Consider the following 26100-nt stretch of genomic DNA (forward strand, 5'->3'; position numbering starts at 1 on the left):
ACGTCATCATCGTCCTTATTAATAGTAAATAATCCTTCAAAATTGACCATCAACATTATTAATATTAACAACAAGAATCATCCTAAAAACAGAGTTAAATGAAGAATTTTAAATTGTGTGCAACCTCCAATATTTTCTTGTACAATCATTACATGACAGACCTGTAGAGCTCATCTGTTTCACATTCCCGGCTAGACAGCTCCTTCCCTCACTGGACATACGTGAGACGAGACTCCTCGGGATGAGTAGTCAACCTTGTCTGCAGTCATTCAAGCAACAAAAGGTAAATTTAAAGAACCTAAGATGTGATTTGTTCTAAATTGTATATTCGGGATTTGAAAAATTCAGGATTAGTCTCCATAAAGATATGTTCAAGAAGTGCAACTATGTTTACATTAGGGAGGGCGTAATAAAATGATAAATGTCGTCAGATCGATATCCACAACTTGAAGTCAAAATTCGTTTACTTACCAATCATGCTTCTTTCCACCAGCCAGAATGCGTGAAATCTGAAGGCCTCTACTGAAAGCATGGTTGAAGAGCAGCCTTGTCTGGAACTCAGACACAAACGGGAACCAAGCGAGAACAGCTGTAGGCGCAAAGATAACGAGTCCCATCCCGTATTCGTATCCCCTGGCTAGAGACCTTGTGGAACTCCATAACCCTATTGCCTTCATCACTGGCTTACATGCTTGTGATATCTGATGCCACTCTCACCAAGAACACAAACAATTAATTAGTTCAACAGGTAAAGACTAACTTCATAGAGTAAATATACACGACTTTAATGCAACACAGAAATATTTTTTAAACTGTCCAATGCTATGTGAAGATAACATAATTAATATAACACCAGCAAGATGTATATAGCTCACAAAATTAATTTCTGCATTGTCATATCGTTGAACAGTAAAAACTGCAACTAGGTTTCTAAGAGAAAATAAAAAAATTGATGCAGATTTTTTTTTTTTTCTTTTCTTCCCTTCTCTGTATCTTAGTATTTTAGCTTTTTCTTTGTACTTTCTTTAGTTTTCCAGTAAGAAGTGAATAATGTTAAAAACTTAATTTGTGAAAACCCAATAAGTAAGGCCCAAATAATCATCTACATTAAGTAAAGCCCAATACTAGAATCTTCTAGGCCTTCTTTACATCAAGTATTATCTAGAGAATTCTTTTCTAGAGTTTTCTTATAATATCTAATTTGAAGAAGAGTCTAGATAGAACTATCTAGAAAAGTAAGGAGTTGGTCATGAAGCCTATAAATAGGCATAGGATGGATTCATTTGGGATCATCCAACAACAATCATCAAAACTCAAGTGAGTAACCAAGTAGTAGAGTGAGAGCTAGAGTTAGAGTAAGAGCCAAAGTGCCTCTTTGTAAACAACTAGTGGAAGCCAAAGTTGCTACACAAACCTCTTGTAACATTTTCATTTTCATATTAATCAAAGCCTCACTTTCCAATTAACCAACCTCTCTTTCAAAATCATTTCCATAAACCCATCACATTTCCGCATTGCGCCAACAAATTTGGTATCAGAGCAAACCTAACCCAGTAATCCTAAAACTCTACTCATGGCAATTAACCAAAATATTCAAGGTTTCAACTATGCCCAAAGTCTAATTCCAATTTTTGATGGTGAGAGTTACGATTATTGGAGTCTACAAATGAAGACACTATTCATTTCACAAGACCTATGGGATTTTATAGAAGAAGGTTATAAAGTACCAGAGTCGGCAGAAACTCTGTCGTCATGGACAGACGCAGAGAAAAAAGAGTATAAGGAAAATAAGAAGAAAGATGCTAAAGCATTACTGTTTCTACAACAGGGCGTAAGCAAAGCTATTTTTCCTCGAATTTCGGTGGCAAAAACTTCACAGGAGGCCTGGAATATTCTCAAAGTAGCATTCCAAGGATCAGAAAAGGTAATCTCCATTAAACTACAAAATTTATGGCGAGATTTTGATAATTTACTTATGAAAGAAAATGAAACTATCCAGAACTTCTTCTCAAGAGTTACTGGCATAGTAAATCAAATCAGTAGTTATGGAGATACCATTGAAAATAAAAGAGTGGTAGAAAAGATATTAAGAAGCTTACCATTCAAATTTGATCATATCGTCGCTGCCATCGAAGAATCAAAAAATTTATCGAATCTCTCGGTACATGAATTAATGGGTTCACTCGAGGCGCACGAGAAAAGAATAAATAGGTTCGCGGAGCAACCATTGGAGCAGGCATTTCAATCAAAAATAAATTTCAGTGAGAAGAAAAATACAGAAGCCAAAAAAGAAAGCTCTAGAGGGGGATCATCATCCAACTCGCAGTATGAGAAAGGGTCGACGTCAAATCAAGGACCCAGAAATTACTCCCGCGGACGTGGAAAAGGAAAAGGAGGTTATAGAAACAACAATCAAAGGTACGGAAAAAATAACTCCTCAAATCTCCGATGCAATGTTTGCAAAAATTTTGGACATGCAACTGAAGATTGCAAGTATAAGTGCACCAAGTGTGATAAATTAAATCACATGGAGAAAGATTGTTGGCTTAATGAAGCAAACTATTCCGAGAAAAACAATTCTCAGAATCAAGTATTCTATTCCTGCCTCACCTCGCAACAAGAATCGCAAGGTATATGGTACGTCGACAGCGGATGCAGCAGCCATATGACAGGAAACAAAGAATATTTCGTAAAATTGGAGGAACAAGAGATTCCGCCAGTCAAACTTGGAGATGGAAAGTTCCAGAATGTTGAAGGAAGAGGAGTCATATCCGTACGTACAAGGTCAGGTAAAACTCGATACATATCTGATGTTCTTTATGTTCCTGGCCTAGCTCAAAATTTATTAAGTGTTGGACAACTATAAAAAAGGGTACTCACTACATTTCGAAGACGGAGAATGCACAATTTACGATAAAATTAATAATCAATTGGTGGCAAAAGTAAAAATGTCAGGAAATTTTGTCTTTCCCCTATCTATGCCATCAATTGAAAATTGTGCAATGAGTACCAACCATATTGACGAAGGAAAGCTATGGCATTTGAGATACGGGCATCTCAACTACAGATCCTTAAAGGTTCTAAAATCAAAAGGCATGGTAATTGGTCTTCCCAATATCGACGGTGGAGATAAAGTATGTGAAGGTTGTATTCTAGGGAAGTTTCATAGACTTCCATTTACGAAGACATCGTGGAGAGCAAGAAGGCCCCTCGAATTGGTGCACGCTGATATATGCGGTCCGACAAGAACAACTTCACTCAACAACAGAAGATATTTTCTCTTATTCGTGGACGATTATACCAGGATGATGTGGGTGTACATTCTTGGCAAAAGTCCGAGGCATTCACTAAATTCCTAGAATTCAAGGCGCTGGCAGAGAAGCAAAGTGGCCATCAATTGAAAGTTTTCCGTACAGACCGTGGTGGAGAATTTACTTCAAAAGAGTTTATCAACTACTGCAAAGAAAATGGAATTAAAAAGGAGCTCACCGTCCGATACACTCCACAACAAAACGGCGTTGCGGAAAGGAAAAATCGTACGATCGTGGAAATGGCTCGCAGTATGCTAAAAGCAAGGAAGCTACCCAACACCTACTGGGCGGAAGCAGTCAACACAGTAGTGTACATCCTTAATCGCTCGCCAACAAAAGCGGTTCACAATAAAACTCCATACGAGGGATGGCATAAGAAAAAGCCTGAGGTAACTTCTTTCAGAATTTTTGGTTGTGTAGCATACTCACATATTCCATCCCAACATAGAGAAAAGTTCGATGAAAAAGGAGAAAAGCTTATATTCATCGGATATAGCGAGGAGTCTAAAGCCTATAGACTTCTAAATCCAGATACAAAGGAACTGGTAATATCAAGAGATGTTATCTTTGATGAATTCAAAGCTTGGGATTGGAATGATGAACCAGATAACCACGAGTCTCCACTACTCATCGAAGAAGAGCCATATCTGTCACACCAAGAAGAAAACACTCCACCAGCAAGCCCGAGATCTCCTAGTCCAACACAACAAAGTCCAAGCTCATCTGACTCAAGTGCCCCACCTAGAAAGGTGCGTTCCCTAAGAGATATTTATAATGTATCTAATTGTGCTTTTATAGCACTAGAACCTCAAAAATAGAGGAAGCGGCAAAAGAAGAAAAATGGAGAAACGCCATGGACGAAGAAATGCGAGTAATTGAGAAAAATAAGACATGGGAGCTCGTCAATCAGCCAGTTGATAAAGAAATAATTGGTCTGAAATGGGTCTACAAGACAAAATATAATGAAGATGGGTCAATTCAAAAGCACAAAGCAAGGCTAGTTGCAAAAGGATATTCCCAGCAACCAGGAATTGACTACAACGAGACATTCGCCCCAGTCGCTCGCATGGAAACAATTCGGATGGTGTTAGCTTTGGCAGCTCAACTCAAAATGAAAGTCTACCAATTAGACGTAAAGTCGGCGTTCCTAAACGGAGAACTAGAAGAAGAGTGTACGTTGAACAACCTCAAGGATATATCCGAAAAGGAAAAGAAAAAATGGTATATCGTCTCCGCAAAGCACTATACGGTCTTAAGCAAGCACCGCGTGCATGGAACAGCAAAATCGACAAGTATTTCCGAGATAATGGATTTGAGAAAAGTCCAAGTGAGCCATCACTCTACATCAGAAAACAAGGTACGGACTTCCTAATTGTCTGTCTCTATGTTGATGATTTAATTTATGCCAGTACAAAACAAGAGATGACAGAAAAATTTAAGAAGGAGATGATGAAAGAATATGAGATGACAGACTTAGGACTTATGCGATATTTTCTTGGGATTCAAGTAAAACAATCTCCAGAAGAAATATTCATTTCTCAAGAAAAATATGCGGAAGACTTACTGAAAAGGTTCAACATGATGGATTGCAAACCAATTGCAACTCCAATGGGTACCAATGAGAAATTGGTAAAAAATGATGGAGCGACAAAAGTTGATCCAACCTTATTCAGAAGTCTAGTCGGCTCACTGATCTACTTAACAAATACAAGGCCAGACATCGTCAATGCAACCAGTATTGTTTCTCGGTTTATGAGCGAGCCAAGCAAGTTACACTATGCCGCCGCAAAAGAATTCTTCGATATATCAAGGGAACAAAGATTTTGGCATCAAGTATACAAAGAAAAAGATAATGATTTAATTGGCTTCACAGATAGCGATTGGGCAGGTTCTATTGAAGACCGAAAGAGCACATCAGGCTATGTTTTCTGTATGGGAACAAAAGTTATCTCTTGGAGTTCTAAAAAGCAAAGCACGGTGGCATTATCGTCAGCCGAAGCAGAGTACATAGCATCAACAAGTGCAGCATGTGAAGCAGTGGCTAAGAAGAATAATGACCGACCTACAACAAAGGCAAAAGCAGCCGACGACTATCTACTGTGACAATATGTCTACAATTGCAATGACAAAAAATCCAGTCTTTCACGGACGGACGAAGCACATAGAGCTACGACATCACTTTATCAGAGAGCTGGTCGAAAACAAGGAAATTGAGCTCCAATTCTGTCCAACACAAGAGCAAAATGCCGACATCTTCACAAAAGCAGTCACAGTGGACAAATTCAATCACTTTAGAGAAAAACTTAACATCACAAATTAAGAGGGGGTGTTAAAAACTTAATTTGTGAAAACCCAATAAGTAAGGCCCAAATAATCATCTACATTAAGTAAAGCCCAATACTAGAATCTTCTAGGCCTTCTTTACATCAAGTATTATCTAGAGAATTCTTTTCTAGAGTTTTCTTATAATATCTAATTTGAAGAAGAGTCTAGATAGAACTATCTAGAAAAGTAAGGAGTTGGTCATGAAGCCTATAAATAGGCATAGGATGGATTCATTTGGGATCATCCAACAACAATCATCAAAACTCAAGTGAGTAACCAAGTAGTAGAGTGAGAGCTAGAGTTAGAGTAAGAGCCAAAGTGCCTCTTTGTAAACAACTAGTGGAAGCCAAAGTTGCTACACAAACCTCTTGTAACATTTTCATTTTCATATTAATCAAAGCCTCACTTTCCAATTAACCAACCTCTCTTTCAAAATCATTTCCATAAACCCATCACATTTCCGCATTGCGCCAACAAATAACCACTCTCCAAAATCAAGCACCAACAAAGTGTATCTGTTAAATCACAATATGACTTTCTTGCTTTCCCCATCAGTATCAGTGTGGAATTTGTTCAGTGAATAGGCAACTGTGCAAAGCTAATATTTCCATTTCTATTCAAGAAGAACGAATTCATTTAATTTATATGACAGAGATATAATGCTTCGCTGGCATCAAGATTTGAGTATGGTAAGAGGTCAAGCTACATGTCTTTGTTAAAAGCTGTGTATTCTGTAACTAGGCATGGGTGGAGGGGAGGGGAAGGCATTACCTGCAATAGGGCCCATCCTGTTGGCAAATAAGCGAGAAGGCTCGCGAAGATGTCACCAACTGTAAGATTCAGAAACTTAAAGAGGATGCTAGCCATCACTATAAATCCAACGAACATCAACGCCTTTAGCAGTCTGAACATCAGCTGAAAATCTGCGCTGAACTTTCTCCTACCCACAGACACTATCTGATTTGCGTGGCCCAGGACAGCAGAAAAACATGTACACAATCAGCACTCATAGAGGAAATTAATAGGTTATTGAGAAGATTTTTAAAATACGACTTCACCTTCAAGATGATCGTCACAGCCACGATAACCAGCCAAGAGAGACCAAATACCTGAAAAAGGAATACAAACATGGTGGGTTACTACTTTAAAGGCAGAATCCCATGGTCCTCAGCAATGCAAATAAATAGGCAAGAGACGAGTCGTCAGAAATAGTACTCACAATTATGCTTTTATTTCCGTTGCAGACATGTAGATGATACACGATCCCATACTGAAATAGAAAGAAACGAAGGGAAAGAACAACCTCCCAGAACCTGCCTAAGAACCCAGTGAAATAGAGGTGATCTTGTTCCTCATCCCACCACGATTCCCAGCTCTTGCTTGCTGGAACACCAATACCTCCTGGAGTATTTATCCACTTGGACCAATCATCCCAGTCCTCAACTATCTTTTGCCACTCAAACCCCGAAGGGTTAAAAAGAAACGGTCCGAACAACCAAGATACGACCAAGAACCAGATCGAAGCTGTGTAAAACATGTAACTGTGGCCATGGGACTCGGAAGTGGCAGAACCATATACCCCATACGCAACCAGCAGTAATACCAACTCCAACCCTTTCACGAAATGACTCCTCGAATACATCCTATAATTCTCAGCAAATTTCTCATGCCGAACGACAAAACCTCTTCCAGTGGCCCTGTACTTCGCACCACCATGCAGTATGGTACGTCCAAAATAATGGGTCTTTGTCCCAAGGGAAAATGTGAAGAACACAGCTGCAAGCTGAAGCTGCATGATGATGAAGTCACTCATGGCAGTTCTAAAACCCCTCTCAAGTCCAATCTCCATTACCATGGGCAACGCCATAAACAGGCCTATCTGAACAAGGGACTGTGATGCCATGGCAGCCTCTAGAGGATAATCATGCCTGACTTGAGCAAACTTCATTATCGACTGCTCTAGTCCACTCAATGACAAGTATAGCTTCCCGTACAAGAAAGCATAAACGACAATCACCACCATCTGCTCAATAGAGAAACATACTGGCATAAGAGACAGAAGGAATTTGCAAGTAAAGACGGTGGTCTTTTATATTTTGATCTTTTCTTCTGTGTATCTTTTTCCATTTTTTGTACTTACTATTTTGAAGGATTAAATGCAACATGATTTCCAAACATCTAAACCATGAATTACCACAAAAGGTACAAATTTACTAAGAAGTCCACAGATACAAATTTACTACAGTCAGATCTGGTTACTGCGACTTAATCATTATGCTCCTATATTTTACACTAGGGTGTAACAGTAAAAATTCAAGCTTGAGTAGAAAACTATGTGTTATGAGCTCATTTTACATTCATGACGACAAACTTATGATTATTAGGCAACTTCTAGAATTTAGTAGTTGGTGAATCTTTGACAGAATCAAAGAACAACTTCGGGTTTAAGAAACAGAATTCATTTGTGCTGCCTTCATATTTACTCCAGAAAATTATAGTGGGAAAACACCCAGATCCATCTGCCTAATTTCAATTAAAAGGTAAAGTTTCTTTAAAGAAGCATAAAAACGTCAAATCGCATTGGAGTTCTTGCTAAATTGCCTTGCAACACACTCCTATGTTGCGTGGTTATATAGTTTCCTTATGCTCAAGGCAACAGAAAGATCCAGTTGTAAAGACTAACTTGGGACATTCGATTCCAAATTAGTTTAACTTTATCTTTAAAATACTACTAAATTGGGTTATTTGTAATCAGGTTGAAAGTATTTTACCATTGAGCTGACATAAAACCCAACTGTTGTGTAATAACAGGACATCATGCGGAACACATCAAATCTGTGCCCCAACCGATAGATATCCCTGCTAAGAATCTGCTCTCCATTACCACATGCAACTTTGGCTTCGAAGAGTGAAATTTGATTAAACCCAACATCCCGTCCTTTCCCAACCTGAATGTACTCATGGTGGGTAACATTTCCACGTCTTAAAGTTGAGTTGTACCCTGATAAGGAAAATGGAACAGAATTAAAATCGAGTACAGGCACCTTCAAAAAAATAGTTTGAGTGCATCTGGAACAGAAGTAGTTCAGAGAGGCCTTCCTGATGAGAAGGACAGACATGTATTACCAGCAAAGATGTCTTCACTCAAATTGATACCACGAGAAGCCTTGCTGATGCCCCCTCGAGTAATATGGAAAATTCTGTCAAAAACGTCGGGATGCCCATAATGGAACCTAACCCTGTCAACCACAGAATAAGAATCTTCAAAACTGGGAACACAGAGAAAGAAGAGAAAAAGATCTACAAATGCCCTAACAAAGCAATAGATGAATATTACTCGTCACCCCAATCAGCTAGTTACACTAAGAACTCATCTACAGATTAAGCATGACCAAGGGAACAAACTCCACAAAGGATGACCGAGTAAAATACCAATACCAGAAGAGAGTACTGTGGAATAGATATTACCTATAATATTGCGTGTATGTGTTTGTGTAGGAACAGGAAAACGGTCTTAGGCACGGAAATTCAGAAAGACATCATGTTTAATTTTTCAGCATTAATTTGTATTTCTAGATCGCCACTGTTTCAAGCTACAGGGATGATATTATCCTACATTACTATGCTATAAAGTCTACACTGCCAAGTTCAACGTCCAAGACTCCAAGTACACACAAGTATTAGTAATTTGTGCAAATACCTACTGCGGAACCTGCTTCTATGTCGACGGGACAAAGGTTCAAACATTGGATATCCCACTAAAATAGGAAGTACAAATTGTTAAAAATACAAATTAATTTGTGATCATTATTCTAGAATAATCTTGAAGTTCCCTAGACTAGGTAAAGCCCAATACATTCTAGAGTTTTTGGGCCTCTAGAGTCTTCTTTTTAGTCACATGTAATCTAGAGAATTCTTTCTCTAGAATTCTCTTAAGGCATAGTAGATCATAGTCTCTAGAATTTTCATTTCTAGAGTTTTCTTCACTAGGCCTATAAATAGGCACTCCATGGTTTCATTTTGATCATCAAAAACTCAAGTGAGTAACCAAGTAGTAGAGTGAGAGCTAGAGTTAGATTAAGAGCCAAAGTGCCTCTTTGTAAACAACTAGTGGAAGCCAAAGTTGCTACACAAACCTCTTGTAACATTTTCATTTTCATATTAATCAAAGCCTCACTTTCCAATTAACCAACCTCTCTTTCAAAATCATTTCCATAAACCCATCACATTTCCGCATTGCGCCAACAAATTTGGTATCAGAGCAAACTTAACCCAGTAATCCTAAAACTCTACTCATGGCAATTAACCAAAATATTCAAGGTTTCAACTATGCCCAAAGTCTAATTCCAATTTTTGATGGTGAGAGTTACGATTATTGGAGTCTACAAATGAAGACACTATTCATTTCACAAGACCTATGGGATTTTATAGAAGAAGGTTATAAAGTACCAGAGTCGGCAGAAACTCTGTCGTCATGGACGGACGCAGAGAAAAAGGAGTATAAGGAAAACAAGAAGAAGGATGCTAAAGCACTACTATTTCTACAACAAGGGGTAAGCAAAACTATTTTTCCTCGAATTTCGGTGGCGAAAACTTCGAAGGAGGCCTGGAATATTCTCAAAGTAGCATTCCAAGGATCAGAAAAGGTAATCTCCATTAAACTACAAAACTTATGGCGAGATTTTGATAATCTACTTATGAAAGAAAATGAAACTATCCAGAATTTCTTTTCAAGAGTTACTGGTATAGTAAATCAAATTAGTAGTTATGGAGATACCATAGAAAATAAAAGAGTTGTAGAAAAGATTTTAAGGAGCTTACCGTTCAAATTCGATCACATCGTCGCTGCCATTGAAGAGTCCAAAAATTTATCGACTCTCTCGGTACACGAATTAATGGGTTCACTCGAGGCGCACGAGAAAAGGATAAATAGGTTCGCGGAGCAACCGTTGGAGCAGGCGTTTCAAACAAAAATAAATTTCAGTGAAAAGAAAAATACGGAAGCCAGAAAAGAAAGCTCCAGAGGGGGATCATCATCAACATCACCTCACGAGAAAGGGTCGACATCAAATCAAGGGCCCAAAAATTTCTACCGCGGACGTGGAAGAGGAAAAGGAGGTTACAGAAACAACAATCAAAGGTACGGAAAAAATTACTCCTCAAATCTCCGTTGCAATGTTTGCAAAAATTTTGGACATGCAACTGAAGATTGCAAGTATAAGTGCACCAAGTGTGATAAATTAAATCACATGGAAAAAGATTGTTGGCTTAACGAAGCTAACTATTCCGAGAAAAATGATTCTCAAAATCAAGTATTTTATTCCTGCCTCACCTCGCAACAAGAAGCGCAAGGTATATGGTATGTCGACAGCGGATGCAGCAGCCATATGACAGGAAACAAAGAATATTTCGTAAAATTGGAGGAGCAAGAGATTCCACCGGTCAAGCTCGGAGATGGAAAGTTCCAGAATGTTGAAGGAAGAGGAGTCATATCCGTACGTACAAGGTCAGGTAAAACTCGATACATATCTGATGTTCTTTATGTTCCTGGCCTAGCTCAAAATTTATTAAGTGTTGGACAACTTATAAGAAAGGGGTACTCACTACATTTCGAAGACGGAGAATGCACAATTTACGATAGAATTAATAATCAATTGGTGGCAAAAGTAAAAATGTCAGGAAATTTTGTCTTTCCCCTATCTATGCCATCAATTGAAAATTGTGCAATGAGTACCAACCATATTGACGAAGGAAAGCTATGGCATTTGAGATACGGGCATCTCAACTACAAATCCTTAAAGATTCTGAAATCAAAAGGCATGGTAATTGGTCTTCCCAATATCGACGTTGGAGATAAAATATGTGAAGGTTGTATTCTTGGGAAGTTTCACAGACTTCCATTTACCAAGACATCGTGGAGAGCAAGAAGGCCCCTCGAATTGGTGCACGCTGATATCTGCGGTCCGACAAGAACAACTTCACTCAACAACAGAAGATATTTTCTCTTATTCGTGGACGATTATACCAGGATGATGTGGGTGTACATTCTTGAGCAAAAGTCCGAGGCATTCACTAAATTCCTAGAATTCAAGGCGCTGGCAGAGAAGCAAAGTGGCCATCAATTGAAAGTTTTCCGTACAGACCGTGGTGGAGAATTTACTTCAAAAGAGTTTATCAACTACTGCAAAGAAAATGGAATTAAAAAGGAGCTCACCGTCCGATACACTCCACAACAAAACGGCGTCGCGGAAAGGAAAAATCGTACGATCGTGGAAATGGCGCGCAGTATGCTAAAAGCAAGGAAGCTACCCAACACCTACTGGGCGGAAGCAGTCAACACAGCAGTGTACATCCTTAATCGCTCGCCAACAAAAGCGGTTCACAATAAAACTCCATACGAGGGATGGCATAAGAAAAAGCCTGAGGTAACTTCTTTCAGAATTTTTGGTTGTGTAGCATACTCACATATTCCATCCCAACATAGAGAAAAGTTCGATGAAAAAGGAGAAAAGCTTATATTCATCGGATATAGCGAGGAGTCTAAAGCCTATAGACTTCTAAATCCAGATACAAAGGAACTGGTAATATCAAGAGATGTTATCTTTGATGAATTCAAAGCTTGGGATTGGAATGATGAACCAGATAACCACGAGTCTCCACTACTCATCGAAGAAGAGCCATATCTGTCACACCAAGAAGAAAACACTCCACCAGCAAGCCCGAGATCTCCTAGTCCAACACAACAAAGTCCAAGCTCATCTGACTCAAGTGCCCCACCTAGAAAGGTGCGTTCCCTAAGAGATATTTATAATGTATCTAATTGTGCTTTTATAGCACTAGAACCTCAAAAATATGAGGAAGCGGCAAAAGAAGAAAAATGGAGACATGCCATGGACGAAGAAATGCGAGTAATCGAGAAAAACAAGACATGGGAGCTTGTTAATCAGCCAAGTGACAAAGAGATCATTGGTCTGAAATGGGTTTACAAGACAAAATATAATGAAGATAGGTCAATTCAAAAGCACAAAGCAAGGCTAGTTGCAAAAGGATATTCCCAGCAACCAGGAATTGACTACAACGAGACATTCGCCCCAGTCGCTCGCATGGAAACAATTCGGATGGTGTTAGCTTTGGCAGCTCAACTCAAAATGAAAGTCTACCAATTAGACGTAAAGTCGGCGTTCCTAAACGGAGAACTTGAAGAAGAGGTGTACGTTGAACAACCTCAAGGATATATCCGAAAAGGAAAAGAAAAAATGGTATATCGTCTCCGCAAAGCACTATACGGTCTTAAGCAAGCACCGCGTGCATGGAACAGCAAAATCGACAAGTATTTCCGAGATAATGGATTTGAGAAAAGTCCAAGTGAGCCATCACTCTACATCAGAAAACAAGGTACGGACTTCCTAATTGTCTGTCTCTATGTTGATGATTTAATTTATGCCAGTACAAAACAAGAGATGACAGAAAAATTTAAGAAGGAGATGATGAAAGAATATGAGATGACAGACTTAGGACTTATGCGATATTTTCTTGGGATTCAAGTAAAACAATCTCCAGAAGAAATATTCATTTCTCAAGAAAAATATGCGGAAGACTTACTGAAAAGGTTCAACATGATGGATTGCAAACCAATTGCAACTCCAATGGGTACCAATGAGAAATTGGTAAAAAATGATGGAGCGACAAAAGTTGATCCAACCTTATTCAGAAGTCTAGTCGGCTCACTGATCTACTTAACAAATACAAGGCCAGACATCGTCAATGCAACCAGTATTGTTTCTCGGTTTATGAGCGAGCCAAGCAAGTTACACTATGCAGCCGCAAAGAGAATTCTTCGGTATATCAAGGGAACGAAGGATTTTGGCATCAAGTATACAAGAGAAAAAGATAATGATTTAATTGGCTTCACAGATAGCGATTGGGCAGGTTCTATTGAAGACCGAAAGAGCACATCAGGCTATGTTTTCTGTATGGGAACAAAAGTTATCTCTTGGAGTTCTAAAAAGCAAAGCACGGTGGCATTATCGTCAGCCGAAGCAGAGTACATAGCATCAACAAGTGCAGCATGTGAAGGTATGGCTAAGAAGAATAATGACCGACCTACAACAAAGGCAAATGCAGCCGACGACTATCTACTGTGACAATATGTCTACAATTGCAATGACAAAAAATCCAGTCTTCCACGGAAGGACGAAGCACATAGAGCTACGACACCACTTCATCAGAGAGCTTGTAGAAGACAAGGAAATCGAGCTCCAATTCTGTCCAACACAAGAACAAAATGCAGACATTTTCACGAAAACAGTCACGGTGGATAAGTTCAATCATTTCAGAGAAAAGCTCAACATCACAAATTAAGAGGGAGTGTTAAAAATACAAATTAATTTGTGATCATTATTCTAGAATAATCTTGAAGTTCCCTAGACTAGGTAAAGCCCAATACATTCTAGAGTTTTTGGGCCTCTAGAGTCTTCTTTTTAGTCACATGTAATCTAGAGAATTCTTTCTCTAGAATTCTCTTAAGGCATAGTAGATCATAGTCTCTAGAATTTTCATTTCTAGAGTTTTCTTCACTAGGCCTATAAATAGGCACTCCATGGTTTCATTTTGATCATCAAAAACTCAAGTGAGTAACCAAGTAGTAGAGTGAGAGCTAGAGTTAGATTAAGAGCCAAAGTGCCTCTTTGTAAACAACTAGTGGAAGCCAAAGTTGCTACACAAACCTCTTGTAACATTTTCATTTTCATATTAATCAAAGCCTCACTTTCCAATTAACCAACCTCTCTTTCAAAATCATTTCCATAAACCCATCACATTTCCGCATTGCGCCAACACAAATATGATAAAGGCTAAATCCCAATCCATCATTGGCATACATATACTTGGCACGATGAGAGATATGCAGCAATACCAGTAAGTGCACCACTCAGGTTGATGGCCATCAATCTAGTAAAAATTTCCTTCAGTCAAAAAATAAAGGAAAAAAAGAATGTACTTTGTAAACTCCACTCAAGCACGTGGCAGTTGAGACTAACAGTGCACCATAAGTAAGATTACAAATGAAACTTACTTTAATGGTCTTGCTAGAACTCTTTGACCAATAGTGACGAAACTTGTTTCCTGGTTGGACATAAACCATGCCAAAGAAGAAACACTGCATTCCATGTCAAATAAAGACGATTATAGATAACTCAAATTAAAGTTCTGAAGCAACTTCATGGCATATTATTAAGAAATAATCAACCTGCCAGTGAAGATGTGCTCACGAACACCTAGAATTGTAGACGGACGCACTCCATGGTCCTCATTGAATTCCTCCAAGAGATTGCGCATTTTAAAAGCCTCTTCTAAATAATTGTCCTAGAATAAACATCTACTCCATCAACTAGCTGCATAAAACACATTAACGCACAGCTACGGTAAGTTATTTGCGATATGACTTACCTGGTTCATATCAATGGTTTGAAGAGCCTCTCCTCTGGTAAAAATAATAGCGTGATTCTGATTTTCAGGCTTTCCTTCTCCTATTTTTGCTGGCCCCGGCAGTTTGATCCGGTAAATTTCCTTTTTTTTTTTTTAAAAACATGAAAAACTGAATAGAGCTGTACTAGGAGTAATCTTGTAGAACAGGAGATATGAAAAGCCATGTTTTGTAATGCCATCTCTACCAAAAATGTAATGTACAAACTAGATAACGACAACACTTTGAGAAGGTACTACATAACCCTATATATCAGTAAATTCCAAAACAAAAGAAACCTAGAACCTTCAGCATCAAAATTGGGTCAAGACTGATCCTGAACAAAAAGCTGGACCAATCATTTCTGTCCTAGAGATTGGAAATTCGGAGAAAACTTAAAACCAGGAATTAGTCTCAGGCAACGAGTTAAGATCTCCTCTGTAATTATATGTAACTAGGGTGGTACTTATTCGCGTGAGACCATGAATGTAATGAGATACCAAGCACAATATATGGTGTACCAAACACTATAACTTGTATTCGCATGAAAAATTAACAAAAGAGCATGATATATGATACCAAACACTACTACTTAATCACCATTAGATAAAACGACCTCTTCATCACTGGTTGAAGACTCTAAGGTGGAGTACTGGAGTTCACTATTGCTGACTAGGCATCTGAACTTGATTCATTGTTCAAGTAAATGGGAATCACTTAAAGAAATTTGTAGCTTTAAAAAGGTGACATGATAATGCTAGACATCATGGATACATTTGATTCTTTGTTCAGTTTCCCAAGCCAGTGCAAGAGAATATGACACTCAAGGATAATTACCTGGTCACGGTTATCAACAGCTTTGATTAACACAGAATAATAGACCTTCTGTAGAATGCCACCTTCACTTACTTCAACTTCATCAATATATGCTACACGTAGAGATGGGTTACTGCATGAGAAAGCACCAAATATTAGCTTAAGAAAAAGAGAGCCCTTTCAAGTTTCAATATAAGTAGGCAACAACAAAGAGAGAGGAAGTCTATTGACTTATTGATGGTGGAAGATACTTAACCATCAGATTCAGAATGTCTGTTGCATGGCGATCTCCATTTCGCTTCTGACTCCCATAATTCTGACAAGTAGCAACATACGTAAACTTCATGTCAGCAATAGCTTCTAGTTGAGCAAAGAGGGACCTCTGGCTCCTTTTCTCTTCCTCTGATGGAATTGAGACTGCCTTGTAGCCTTCCAAAATTTCTGCAGTTCAAATACATCAATTTATTTGGCACTTTTAACTTTATCAAACATAAATTTGTAGAAGATGTGGTCGTTTGCTTACCACTTTCATCAGCCATGTCAAGGAAGGCTTGAAGCTTCAAAGCCCGTCGGTAGTACATCATGCCTCTAACTGAAACACCAATATAGTTCATAAGAAAAGATTCAGAAGGTGGGTACTATAAGGAATTAAAAGAAGAAGAAAAATAAGGGTGTTTAGCTACCAGTTCTGAACAGTGTTTGTCCTCTCAGAGATACCCAGTGTCGAAGATGCAAGATGTTCTCTTCATTTTCCCACACTTCGCTCGATTTTTTACATTTGAGCCTTTCCATGAAGTTGTTCCATTCATCTGAAGAATCAAGTGACAGCCAAGAGAACATTAGTGATACCAATCACGAACACTAAAAATGCTAACAGTATCAAGGTGAGTCGCACTGTCAATGTTATCTGATTACACTTCATACCTGGGAAGATTTTTTGCAAGTAAAAGATAATGGATACACCATCTTCATTCTCCAACTCAAGGTCGCGTTTAGAGTACACAGTCTCCTCGCTATAATAAGGAGTCATAACACTGACACCATAAATTCAAAATAGGAATAAACATGAGAATATTATTAGAGAAGTCGGCAACCCCTCATAAATGTTGTTTGAAAAGAATACATCCTTCCCGATTAGCTATAAGCTTACAAACATAACTAAGTTAGCGAAGAACTAGGTTGCTAACTATCTACCAAGGAACAACAAAATAAAATGTAGAAATTCTATAAATTTCTATCTGCACCAATGAAATAATGATTGTAAGAAAACCAACAGTTGATATACCCCTTGTATAAAGCCTATAATGTGATGTGCTATACCGAAAAGGAAATGTGACTACAGAAATATGTCTGAAGCTAACTGTGTCAATAGAAATACAATTCAAACCTAGGAAAAGTGACTACAGAAATATTACTGAAGCTAATTGTGTCAATAGCAATACAATTCAAACCTGAATGAGAGCATTTTACGAACTGGGGGAGCTCGTGGCATCTCCATAAACAAAGAATTTGTAAAGAACGCAATCCTTCTACGTGCTTCAAGGTTAGTTGGAACATTAAGTGCAGATTCTTTTACTGTCAAAAGGAGTTCGAGACGCTTTATCTGAAACAAAGTGATCAAAGCTATGTAATTTTATTACGATGACACTGATGGTAGAAAAGAGAGTGAGATAGATCATCTGTACCTGCTCTTGCCATTGTGCCGTTGCTACTGGAGGGAAAGCAATAGCGGGTATTGGGTCAATAGCAGCGAAAAGATGATCTCTGTAAGTGTAACCAAGTTCAGCCAATTCACTGTAAAATAATTCAGAGAAAGCAACCTAAAAGTTAGCTTTTTAAAACATACCATCTCTAATTATCAACCAAATGAAGGAAAGAAACACAATTCACCTACAGAATCTCAGTAACCATCATATCACGGGTAACTACTTCTAACATGTCCTGTAGTAATAATACCACAACATTTCGTTTTGATTGATCACCCTCTTTCTGAAACAAACAAAAGAAAAAAACAACAGCATGCAAATGTATAAACTCACAGAAGTGGAAAACAAACTAGGAAAGATATACCAAATTACTAATATGTTTTGAAAATGACTCACCAAAATCTCCAGAAGCTTAACAAATGTCTTGCAGAGAGCGGGTAAATGATTCATTCTGAAATTTGCAAGTAATGTATTCTTCTCTATGTTACTTTCAATTTCATTTATGATAGTACCTACGATCCTGTTAAATAGAAATGGTGTGAGAGACTTTAATACCAAACACTGAAACAAACGTGTACAATCAAATAACTGATTGCTATACTCCTGAGAGAAATCTTTATATCACTAGTCCTCAAGTATATTGAAACTAAAGTTGTTCTACTACTCTTGGTTTCTAGATCTCTGTTCCGTCGCTCCTACTTCCGCAAAAATACACTAAGATATAACTAAACACAAGTTACATCCATCTATAGTCTGCTAATACACGAGATTAACAAATAATGTCAATAATAAACCTGGCTGTCTGAAGAGTACAATTTCAGGATGAAACTGAAAATAACAGAAAAATCTTATGCATATGATGGTCTTCACACTCGGGAGCATACCCCCGTATCAAAGAACTACATCCATTGGAGGGATAACACGCCACTTTTCCTTGATGACCATTAAAACAATCCAGCTTGACGGATTCACATGGATATGTTCTTTGAGGAATGATTTTCATCAAAATGACAAGGAAACTTCCTCTTCATATATTGACCCATAAAGCATCTCCAACCGGGCCTCATCCAGGAACAAGAGGACCGTAATAAGAAGGGTTACACGTAGAATAAGCTTACCAGAAACATCTGACAGCGGTGAATTACCTCAAACCAGCCGACGACAGTACAAAGTGAACAATATAGATCTCGTTGATCTCGTTTTTATACTAGTACTTAATTATGGTAACAATTCATAAAGAAAAACACCCAGAAGAGTCTCAAAGGGGTGAGGGAAACAAAAGTTACCTTTTTTCATTCGCCCCAACAACCAGGAGATCCAGGATGAGTTTAATAAGCTCGTATCCTTCAATCACAGCACATTTCATATATTCATCAGCACATATACGGTTCCAGAGATCAGAGTCTCTGGATTGGAATTCAGATGCAAACTCCAATGCTATTGGAATCTGCAACAAAATTAATTACCAGCAGTAAATACATGCAGCTGGATGAAATCAAATAAAACCAATAGGCAAGAGAAACAACCTTTCCAGCAAGCAAGAAGGGAGGCCACTGCATTACTTTTAAGCTGGGGAAAGATGTATAAGGAACTAGCAACATATCCATCTCCCTGGACCCATAGCAAAACCCAGATCAGTCTAAGTTGATACTAAAACCAAAGAGTTGAATATGTACACATAGAAACTTTTGACATGGTTAGGATTCTTTCCTATCATTTATGAGGTCCTCTTCCCTGAAACTGCCAATAACTTCATTCCACAACTGAGCAAATTTTGCTGCTTCAGTTCTCCTACTTGCTGGAACCTAAACAAGTAGGTTGGCCACATAAACAAAGATATGGACATTATTCACCATAATATATTCTGAATAATTAGTTTGAAAACAAGAAATACAACCTCGGCAAATTTCTTTGACAAAGAGAAACCCCTTTTCCGACTCATGTCTGAGGGTACCAAATTTGCATTGAAAGCTCCAGGTAAAGATTGGAAACGCGATCTTAGCATGCCGAGCGTTCTTATCTATGACAAGGAAAATGAAAAGCAGGTTAATTAAAAATATAATCGGAACGCGTATATCGAGCTATTAAGATAAGATCTTTCCAACTAAAGTACAATGAAACACTAATTCCTTTAGAAACTAGCAAACCATGTAAAATGATGAGGATGTATGTCTCCCATATTATGGTATCCATTCCTTAGTGTTCTAGTATTCTAACAACGTGTGAATCGATCTTCCTTTTTAATTTATTTTTATTTCAAACAATAATTGTGTCATTTATTTATGTCAGAACCTATTACCTCACCGAGACGATCAAAAGCTCCAACAAACCCACCATACAAAGTTGAGAATATGGCATACCAAATCTGAGTATCCATGAAATAAACCTACATAGAACACGCTAGTATATGAGATGATCTATCTTAGAAAAAAGGAGTATTCATTCACCACAAACTGAATCAAAATAAATTATTGAAAATTAAAATCTTGGGTAAGCAAAACTTGGAGCAGACAATATATTAACGTAATACCAAGTTTTGCATTAGCCCAAGATTTTAATTTTCAATAATTTATTTAGAAGAACGTACAGGTGATTTCATAGGTCAAAGGGGAGCAGATTTATTCTTTTAAGCAATCCCGAGCAAAAGGTGCTGTATAAATCTCTTTCAAAGATGCCGACTGATTTGCATGATTCTCCATTGATGTAACATAGCAACGTGCTGGAATAAATAAGAGTCTAACTGTTGCACCTTCTATTAACTAATTTTTTATCAGAGTTCCTCCCCTAGTGTGCCCTTCATTAAACTAACTACAGCCATATGAGAAGAGCTTACCCTAACATGCTTGACGGTATTTTACTGCTTTATTGTTGTATACTTGTGGGTGAAAATTTAGTGACTCAGAAATAGGAATTGGAAGAGAAAAAAAAGACGGTCATATCTCTGCAACCTAGAAACGTAAACAATTGTTTGAATCCTGTGTACATTCTTACTTTGAAGGAAGCGCAAGAAAGACGCTGTGATGAATATAGTAGAAACATGATACAAGATATCCTTTTCAAATATATCTGATGGTGAATTTCCACGCCATGCAACTATTATCATAGCCTGCAACCGAAAGTTAAAAGGCAGGTAAGCTAATAGTGTATCCTTGCCAGACATCTACCAGCACCAGTAAGTACATACCATGATTCCCTAAGAATTACGACCAATTTAAGTTTAGTGATTCTTATGCTAAGAGAAAGGCAACATCGTCCAGCTTACGAGCAGTACCACCCAAATACCAAAAATACCTGAAGTGCCAACAAATACAAGGTCCACATCCGATCGAAACTTCTGAATATGTGCCAGAATGTTCTTGTTTCAACAAAATAAGATTTTCCTGTGCTTTCAGATTCTTGTTGAGTTGCTTGTTTCCCCTAGCAATCAGTTTTATAGAGGTCAGAAGATTCATCAGGTGCAGATGTACCAAAAAGAAAAAGAATTTTCTGTCTCTGACTGATCCAAGAGGCTAAATAAAAATTTGATCAAGTCAAAGGTGCCTATAACTATAAAGAAAGATTGTACATACCTTATCCCGCGTTGATTTGAAGAAATCACTGTCATCACGCATGGGCCAGTCCAAAGAGAAGCAATCAGCTGACCTGAAAATATGTTACAGACACAATTGTTAAACTAGTTAAAGGAAACATATGTTTAGTCTCACTCTTGATCCATCAAATTCTACACAGACCAGAAATACTCATTCAGATCATCGTAGTTACACCAGGCTGAATGAGGTGCTTTTCCGTTTTTGCTTTTCTGGGATTCCTGGATAATGAACGTTATTAGTTCATCATACAAATGGCAGCCAGATGGTCAAAATTGACATATTTCATAGAATGCTACCTTATCAATTACACGATATATTGGTTTTATAACCTTTCTGAGGAATGCTTCATCCTCCCCGGCATACGAAGGCTTGATATTTTCTCCAGTTACAATGCTGATAATTCCGGCTAATAGACCATCAAGTTCATTTGCCATCCGGAGATGCATTCAAATTTTGCAACTTAATACGTATATCCAGGCAAACATAACTTGCACGGGAAAGGGAACCACATAATGCTGCACTCACATTGTGAAAGATATAGCACAGGCATTCTGGCATGAAACGAACATTAGCTCCTTCACCCCAAATAAGAAGATAAAGACCCATGTAGAGTATTTTCCTCTGCTGCATCTCTTGCCGTCCTTCAGGGAGCCTGCAAGAATCGAAGGTCAAATTCTATATGTGAAAGAGGTTGGCAATAAACACAATTTACTAAATCATACCGCAAACTGTGCTTTATTCCCAAGAATTTGCACCATGTTTTGTAGTTTTTAAACAACTTGTTCATTACTGCATCTATTGCTCGCCCATCCAGCTGCACAAAAACGGTAAGGACAAAAATGAATTATTGATTTGGTGTTGATGAATAATGGGGGATGATGTTCAGAGTTCTGCTAACGAAAGTCCAAGTGGTTTGATACATAAATAAGTTGAAATTGAACAACAGGTAAACTATAACCTCTAGAAGTTACAACAGCTTTTACATAGGGTGGAACTTCGTTCTACCTTCTTAACTTTGCAATTCACATAGAGAAGTTCAAAACAACAACAATTCACGAATCAACCTCGGTAACAGATTCTCTAAAGAGTGTATGACCACGACATACATAAACACAGATATTACAGCAGATGGAAACCATTATGCAACTGTATAGCGCATGGAACTTAAATTATTACTGTAGCATGCATCATCAGACTAGGATAAAATGCCATCTTTGAGTAGTGACAAATGCATGAAAAATTAAATCTATGTTGGGAGAGAATACAAAGTCTTATAAGAAGGGACCTTGTTAAGGGGTTCAGGCCTGGGCTCTAGTCTTATGTGAACATCCGCAAGAATTAATAGTAGATGCTCCCTTTGGTTCTTAACGCTTTCTTTCTGCGAACACACTGATTAATACAAAAGTCTCATTCATGTTAATAAAAATTTGATCATATGCATGCAGATCTTTTTACCTGAAATCCAAACATAGCCCTTAGCCAGTCCAAAAGGTCCAACTCTCCTACTTCTTGTCTACGCTGCTCAAATGAAGAAGGCCATCTCAATCCACGGGTATACCCAAGAGCATCTACAGATGCCTTAACCTGGGATAAAGTGAATTTAAAACAACCAAAATAAAGTACAGAACAATATGAACTGCCAACAGGTAAAGGAACCCAATGAACCTTGTACGTTGTACCTCATCAAGATGCATGATACCCTGAGATGCACCAGCTGCACCCAATGGTAGAATGTTATATGGTGTATAGAATCCCTTCTTTTCGTGGACATCTTTAGCAGCAGCAATGAGCTACTCAAAGAGGAACACCCCAAAGATGTTAAGAATTGAAAATATTTAAGAAATGCAGAAAAATAACTAAAGAAAGTGTTAACAAATTTCAAAAAAGAAAAACACCAAAAAAAGGACTAACCTCAGGAGAAACGGTCTTCGAAACACCACACAGCACTTCATAAAGCACTCCAGCTGTCTGGTATGTCTTGCCAAGTTTGTCTCTGTCGGAAAATTGTCAATTAAAAAGTCATCCACTTCAGAGAAGAAATAGGCAGGCAAATCCATCTAATATATACTGAACTAAGTATCCATAGTTCTGCAAAAATCAGTGAGTTGGATAACTGATGATTAACCAAGTGTTAGATGTCAGTGAAGGCTAACTATGTTCATTTTCCGAAGGGAGTCATAACTCACTTTTACAACAAATAAGTTTCTGTTGGGTGAGTCAAAATTAAGTCACCCAAAGTCTCAAACCTCTAGTTCTTGGGAAATCACTCCAACAGGCATACTACTTTACTGGATTTTTCACCATGCTGAAAAAAAAACTGCAGTCATGGTCTATCATCAGACTGGATCGAGGCAATGCACGTGGATTGACAAAGTTACTTAGATAGAATATGTTAGTTTTAGGTGCTGTTGCCAAACCAATAGAATGATATATGGGTTTTTATGGTAAAACCTGTTAGATGTGCTGAAGCCTGAAGGTTTTCCTTTTGATCATGAGATAGATTAGGGAAAGTACCTTAGGTTTCCTTTTAAGGCTGCCATCATCAGACGACTCACACCAATTAACAGAAATAGGACACACTTTACATAAATTACCTATCAGCTTGCTCCCCCTTATCTAGGGCTCTAACATAGTGCTCATAGTATTGCCGGTAAAAGCTCTCAATTTCCCGTCCATCGGTCTTTTTAACCCTGTAGACGAGAGTTGATGCATTATCCTGCTCAATCAACCAGATAAACTGTAAATAAAACTGTGAACGCTATGCCTATATTTAATTAAATTGATAAGAAACTAATTAGTCAAATATTTACATGACTATATCTTATACAATAGCAAAACAATCCAAGCAAAAATATCATATCTTATACAATAGCAAAACAATCCAAGCAAAAATATCATATCTTGTACAATAGCAAAAGCAAAAATATCAAATGATGACTAGCTTGTTCATAACATGGAATATATTGTCCGAAGAAATTTATGTTGCTCACTCATAGTCTTAATCTGGATCTAAGAATTGCAAATTAAGATAAACAAGCAAATGTTGAGAAGCTATGTGACAACTATATGTTGGAGCTCATTTGGAGGGGGTGTCAACTGTACTGAACCAGTCTTTCAGCTTTCAAATATTATTGACAATATGCAGAGCAGTTAACAGAACAAAATAAGAGTGAAGAAAGATTGTTTGTTCCAACAATAAAAGTAAATAACCCAATAATAGACATTTTACAGAGGTCCTCAACCATGAAGTACACGGTTGTGGAAATATCTATTGTGGGATAGACTGTGTTGCTAGATATTCCTTTTTCCGTTCAAAACTGAAACTGACAGGACATACAGCATAAAAGATAGCAGGGAGAAATCTCTTACTTGTTCTAATCGCTGGGAGAGACCTGTCTTGAACTGTCGTACACCTCTACCAATGGATTTTGGATCTAATCTATGAGCTTTCTCAAACGCGTATAATCGACCTTGTAAGTAGAGTTCAAAAACACGCAGTTCTTCAGTAAATAAACTTTAGTCTACATAATAAAAGAGACAAAAAACCACAATGGACTAACTCTGGAAAATTCGTAAGTTCAGTATAGTGATGACACTTACAAATAAAAGCAACACGAGGGTGTTCAGGTTCGACCTCACTTGCAACACGGAGTATAGGGACAATGCTACCAAGCGAAGATGGCACAACTTCGTTATCAAAGACTTCCAACGAGAAATTTGTTGTGGCAGTACTTGTTGACGGCCTACTGGTCGAACCTCGTAGACCTGATGATGTTGATGCTTCGGGATCGTGCTGCCCTGATGCCATTATGGTAATAATGCTCTCAGTTGATCAGATTTCCGATGCCAACCACAAAGCAAACCTAAACCCAACGAAAATTTAGTTAGTGTACAAACATTACGACAACTTCAGGAATCAGGCATTTACTAAAACAAATTCGTTTCAGTTGTTTCTCCTGTTTAGATTAAGCAATCTAATCCATGCACTCATAGTAGCATTTGATAATAATATAATATGTAAGAAACTCAACAACTAAAAATACCTATAAGCAGTAGCATTTGATAATAACATAATTTGGAAGAAACTCAACAACTAACAATACCTATAAAGTGAACAAAAGATATTACAAACAAACTAGTTCAAGAACCAATTTCACAGTAAAAGAAATTGGATCTAGCTAACAATACACACATGCAATGAGATTTGGATTTAACAACAAACTACATCACAGTGAAATAAAGCTTTCAAGTGATGGTGATCTTACTAATTTCAGCAATTCTTAACAATAAATGATGCTGACTAGCTTTCTTCTTCAAGAAACACGTTCTTCAAATCTACAATTCGAATTTAATAGACAGTATCAAATCTCAAACTAAAACTTACATTTCCATTACCATTACCATAATCTAAACTTAACTCTAGAAATTCCTTAACATCAAGGAAAATCAACCTAGTAAATAAATCTCTCAATAAACACTAAAATCAGATGAAATTCGATCTTCATCACTTATTAAAGAAAGTAAAATCAGATTTAAGTTCGATCTAAGTCCAATTACAAAAAAAAAAAAAAAAAACCTGGAAAAAAACAGTAAAATCATCTCAAGAACACTAAAATCACCTCAAGAACTGATAATACTTTACTGAAAAGTAAGACTTACACGTTCTATATCGTCTTCGTCTACTAAAACTCTCATCAAGCGACTGATAATGCGAGGAAAACCGAAAACCTAGAGCTACAGAGAAGAATTTCAGTGAATTTTGAGAGGGAAAGAGAAAGAGGGGGAGAAAATGGGAAGACTGGAAAATGAGAAAGAAAAAGAAGCTTCCAGTGTAAGAGCAAGGCGTATTTATAGACGAGGGGCGGAAATCGTGAACCATTTTTCCCGGA

General features: G+C 37.7%; 1 protein-coding gene across 1 annotated transcript; it reads right to left on the reverse strand.

Annotated features, from left to right (window-relative positions):
- Nucleotides 1-26100, reverse strand: LOC113324086 (callose synthase 5-like). The gene is made up of 39 exons (XM_026572425.1): nucleotides 25871-26100; nucleotides 24812-25074; nucleotides 24581-24681; nucleotides 23806-23927; nucleotides 23123-23204; nucleotides 22891-23001; nucleotides 22667-22795; nucleotides 22497-22589; nucleotides 21934-22025; nucleotides 21737-21863; nucleotides 21508-21645; nucleotides 21353-21429; nucleotides 21191-21263; nucleotides 20913-21038; nucleotides 20605-20727; nucleotides 19921-20007; nucleotides 19519-19641; nucleotides 19332-19426; nucleotides 19148-19232; nucleotides 18908-19068; nucleotides 18018-18141; nucleotides 17810-17904; nucleotides 17601-17709; nucleotides 17367-17518; nucleotides 16840-16949; nucleotides 16599-16724; nucleotides 16439-16507; nucleotides 16167-16356; nucleotides 15937-16048; nucleotides 15084-15203; nucleotides 14884-14999; nucleotides 14710-14793; nucleotides 8763-8875; nucleotides 8408-8637; nucleotides 6856-7659; nucleotides 6695-6745; nucleotides 6408-6593; nucleotides 472-701; nucleotides 1-259 (listed from the first exon to the last, which is right to left on the reverse strand). Coding segments are annotated over exons 2-39 (5175 nt in total). The 5' UTR covers nucleotides 25020-25074; nucleotides 25871-26100; the 3' UTR covers nucleotides 1-258.

Source organism: Papaver somniferum, chromosome 11 (assembly GCF_003573695.1).
Source record: "Papaver somniferum cultivar HN1 chromosome 11, ASM357369v1, whole genome shotgun sequence".
Taxonomy (NCBI): Eukaryota; Viridiplantae; Streptophyta; class Magnoliopsida; order Ranunculales; family Papaveraceae; genus Papaver; species Papaver somniferum.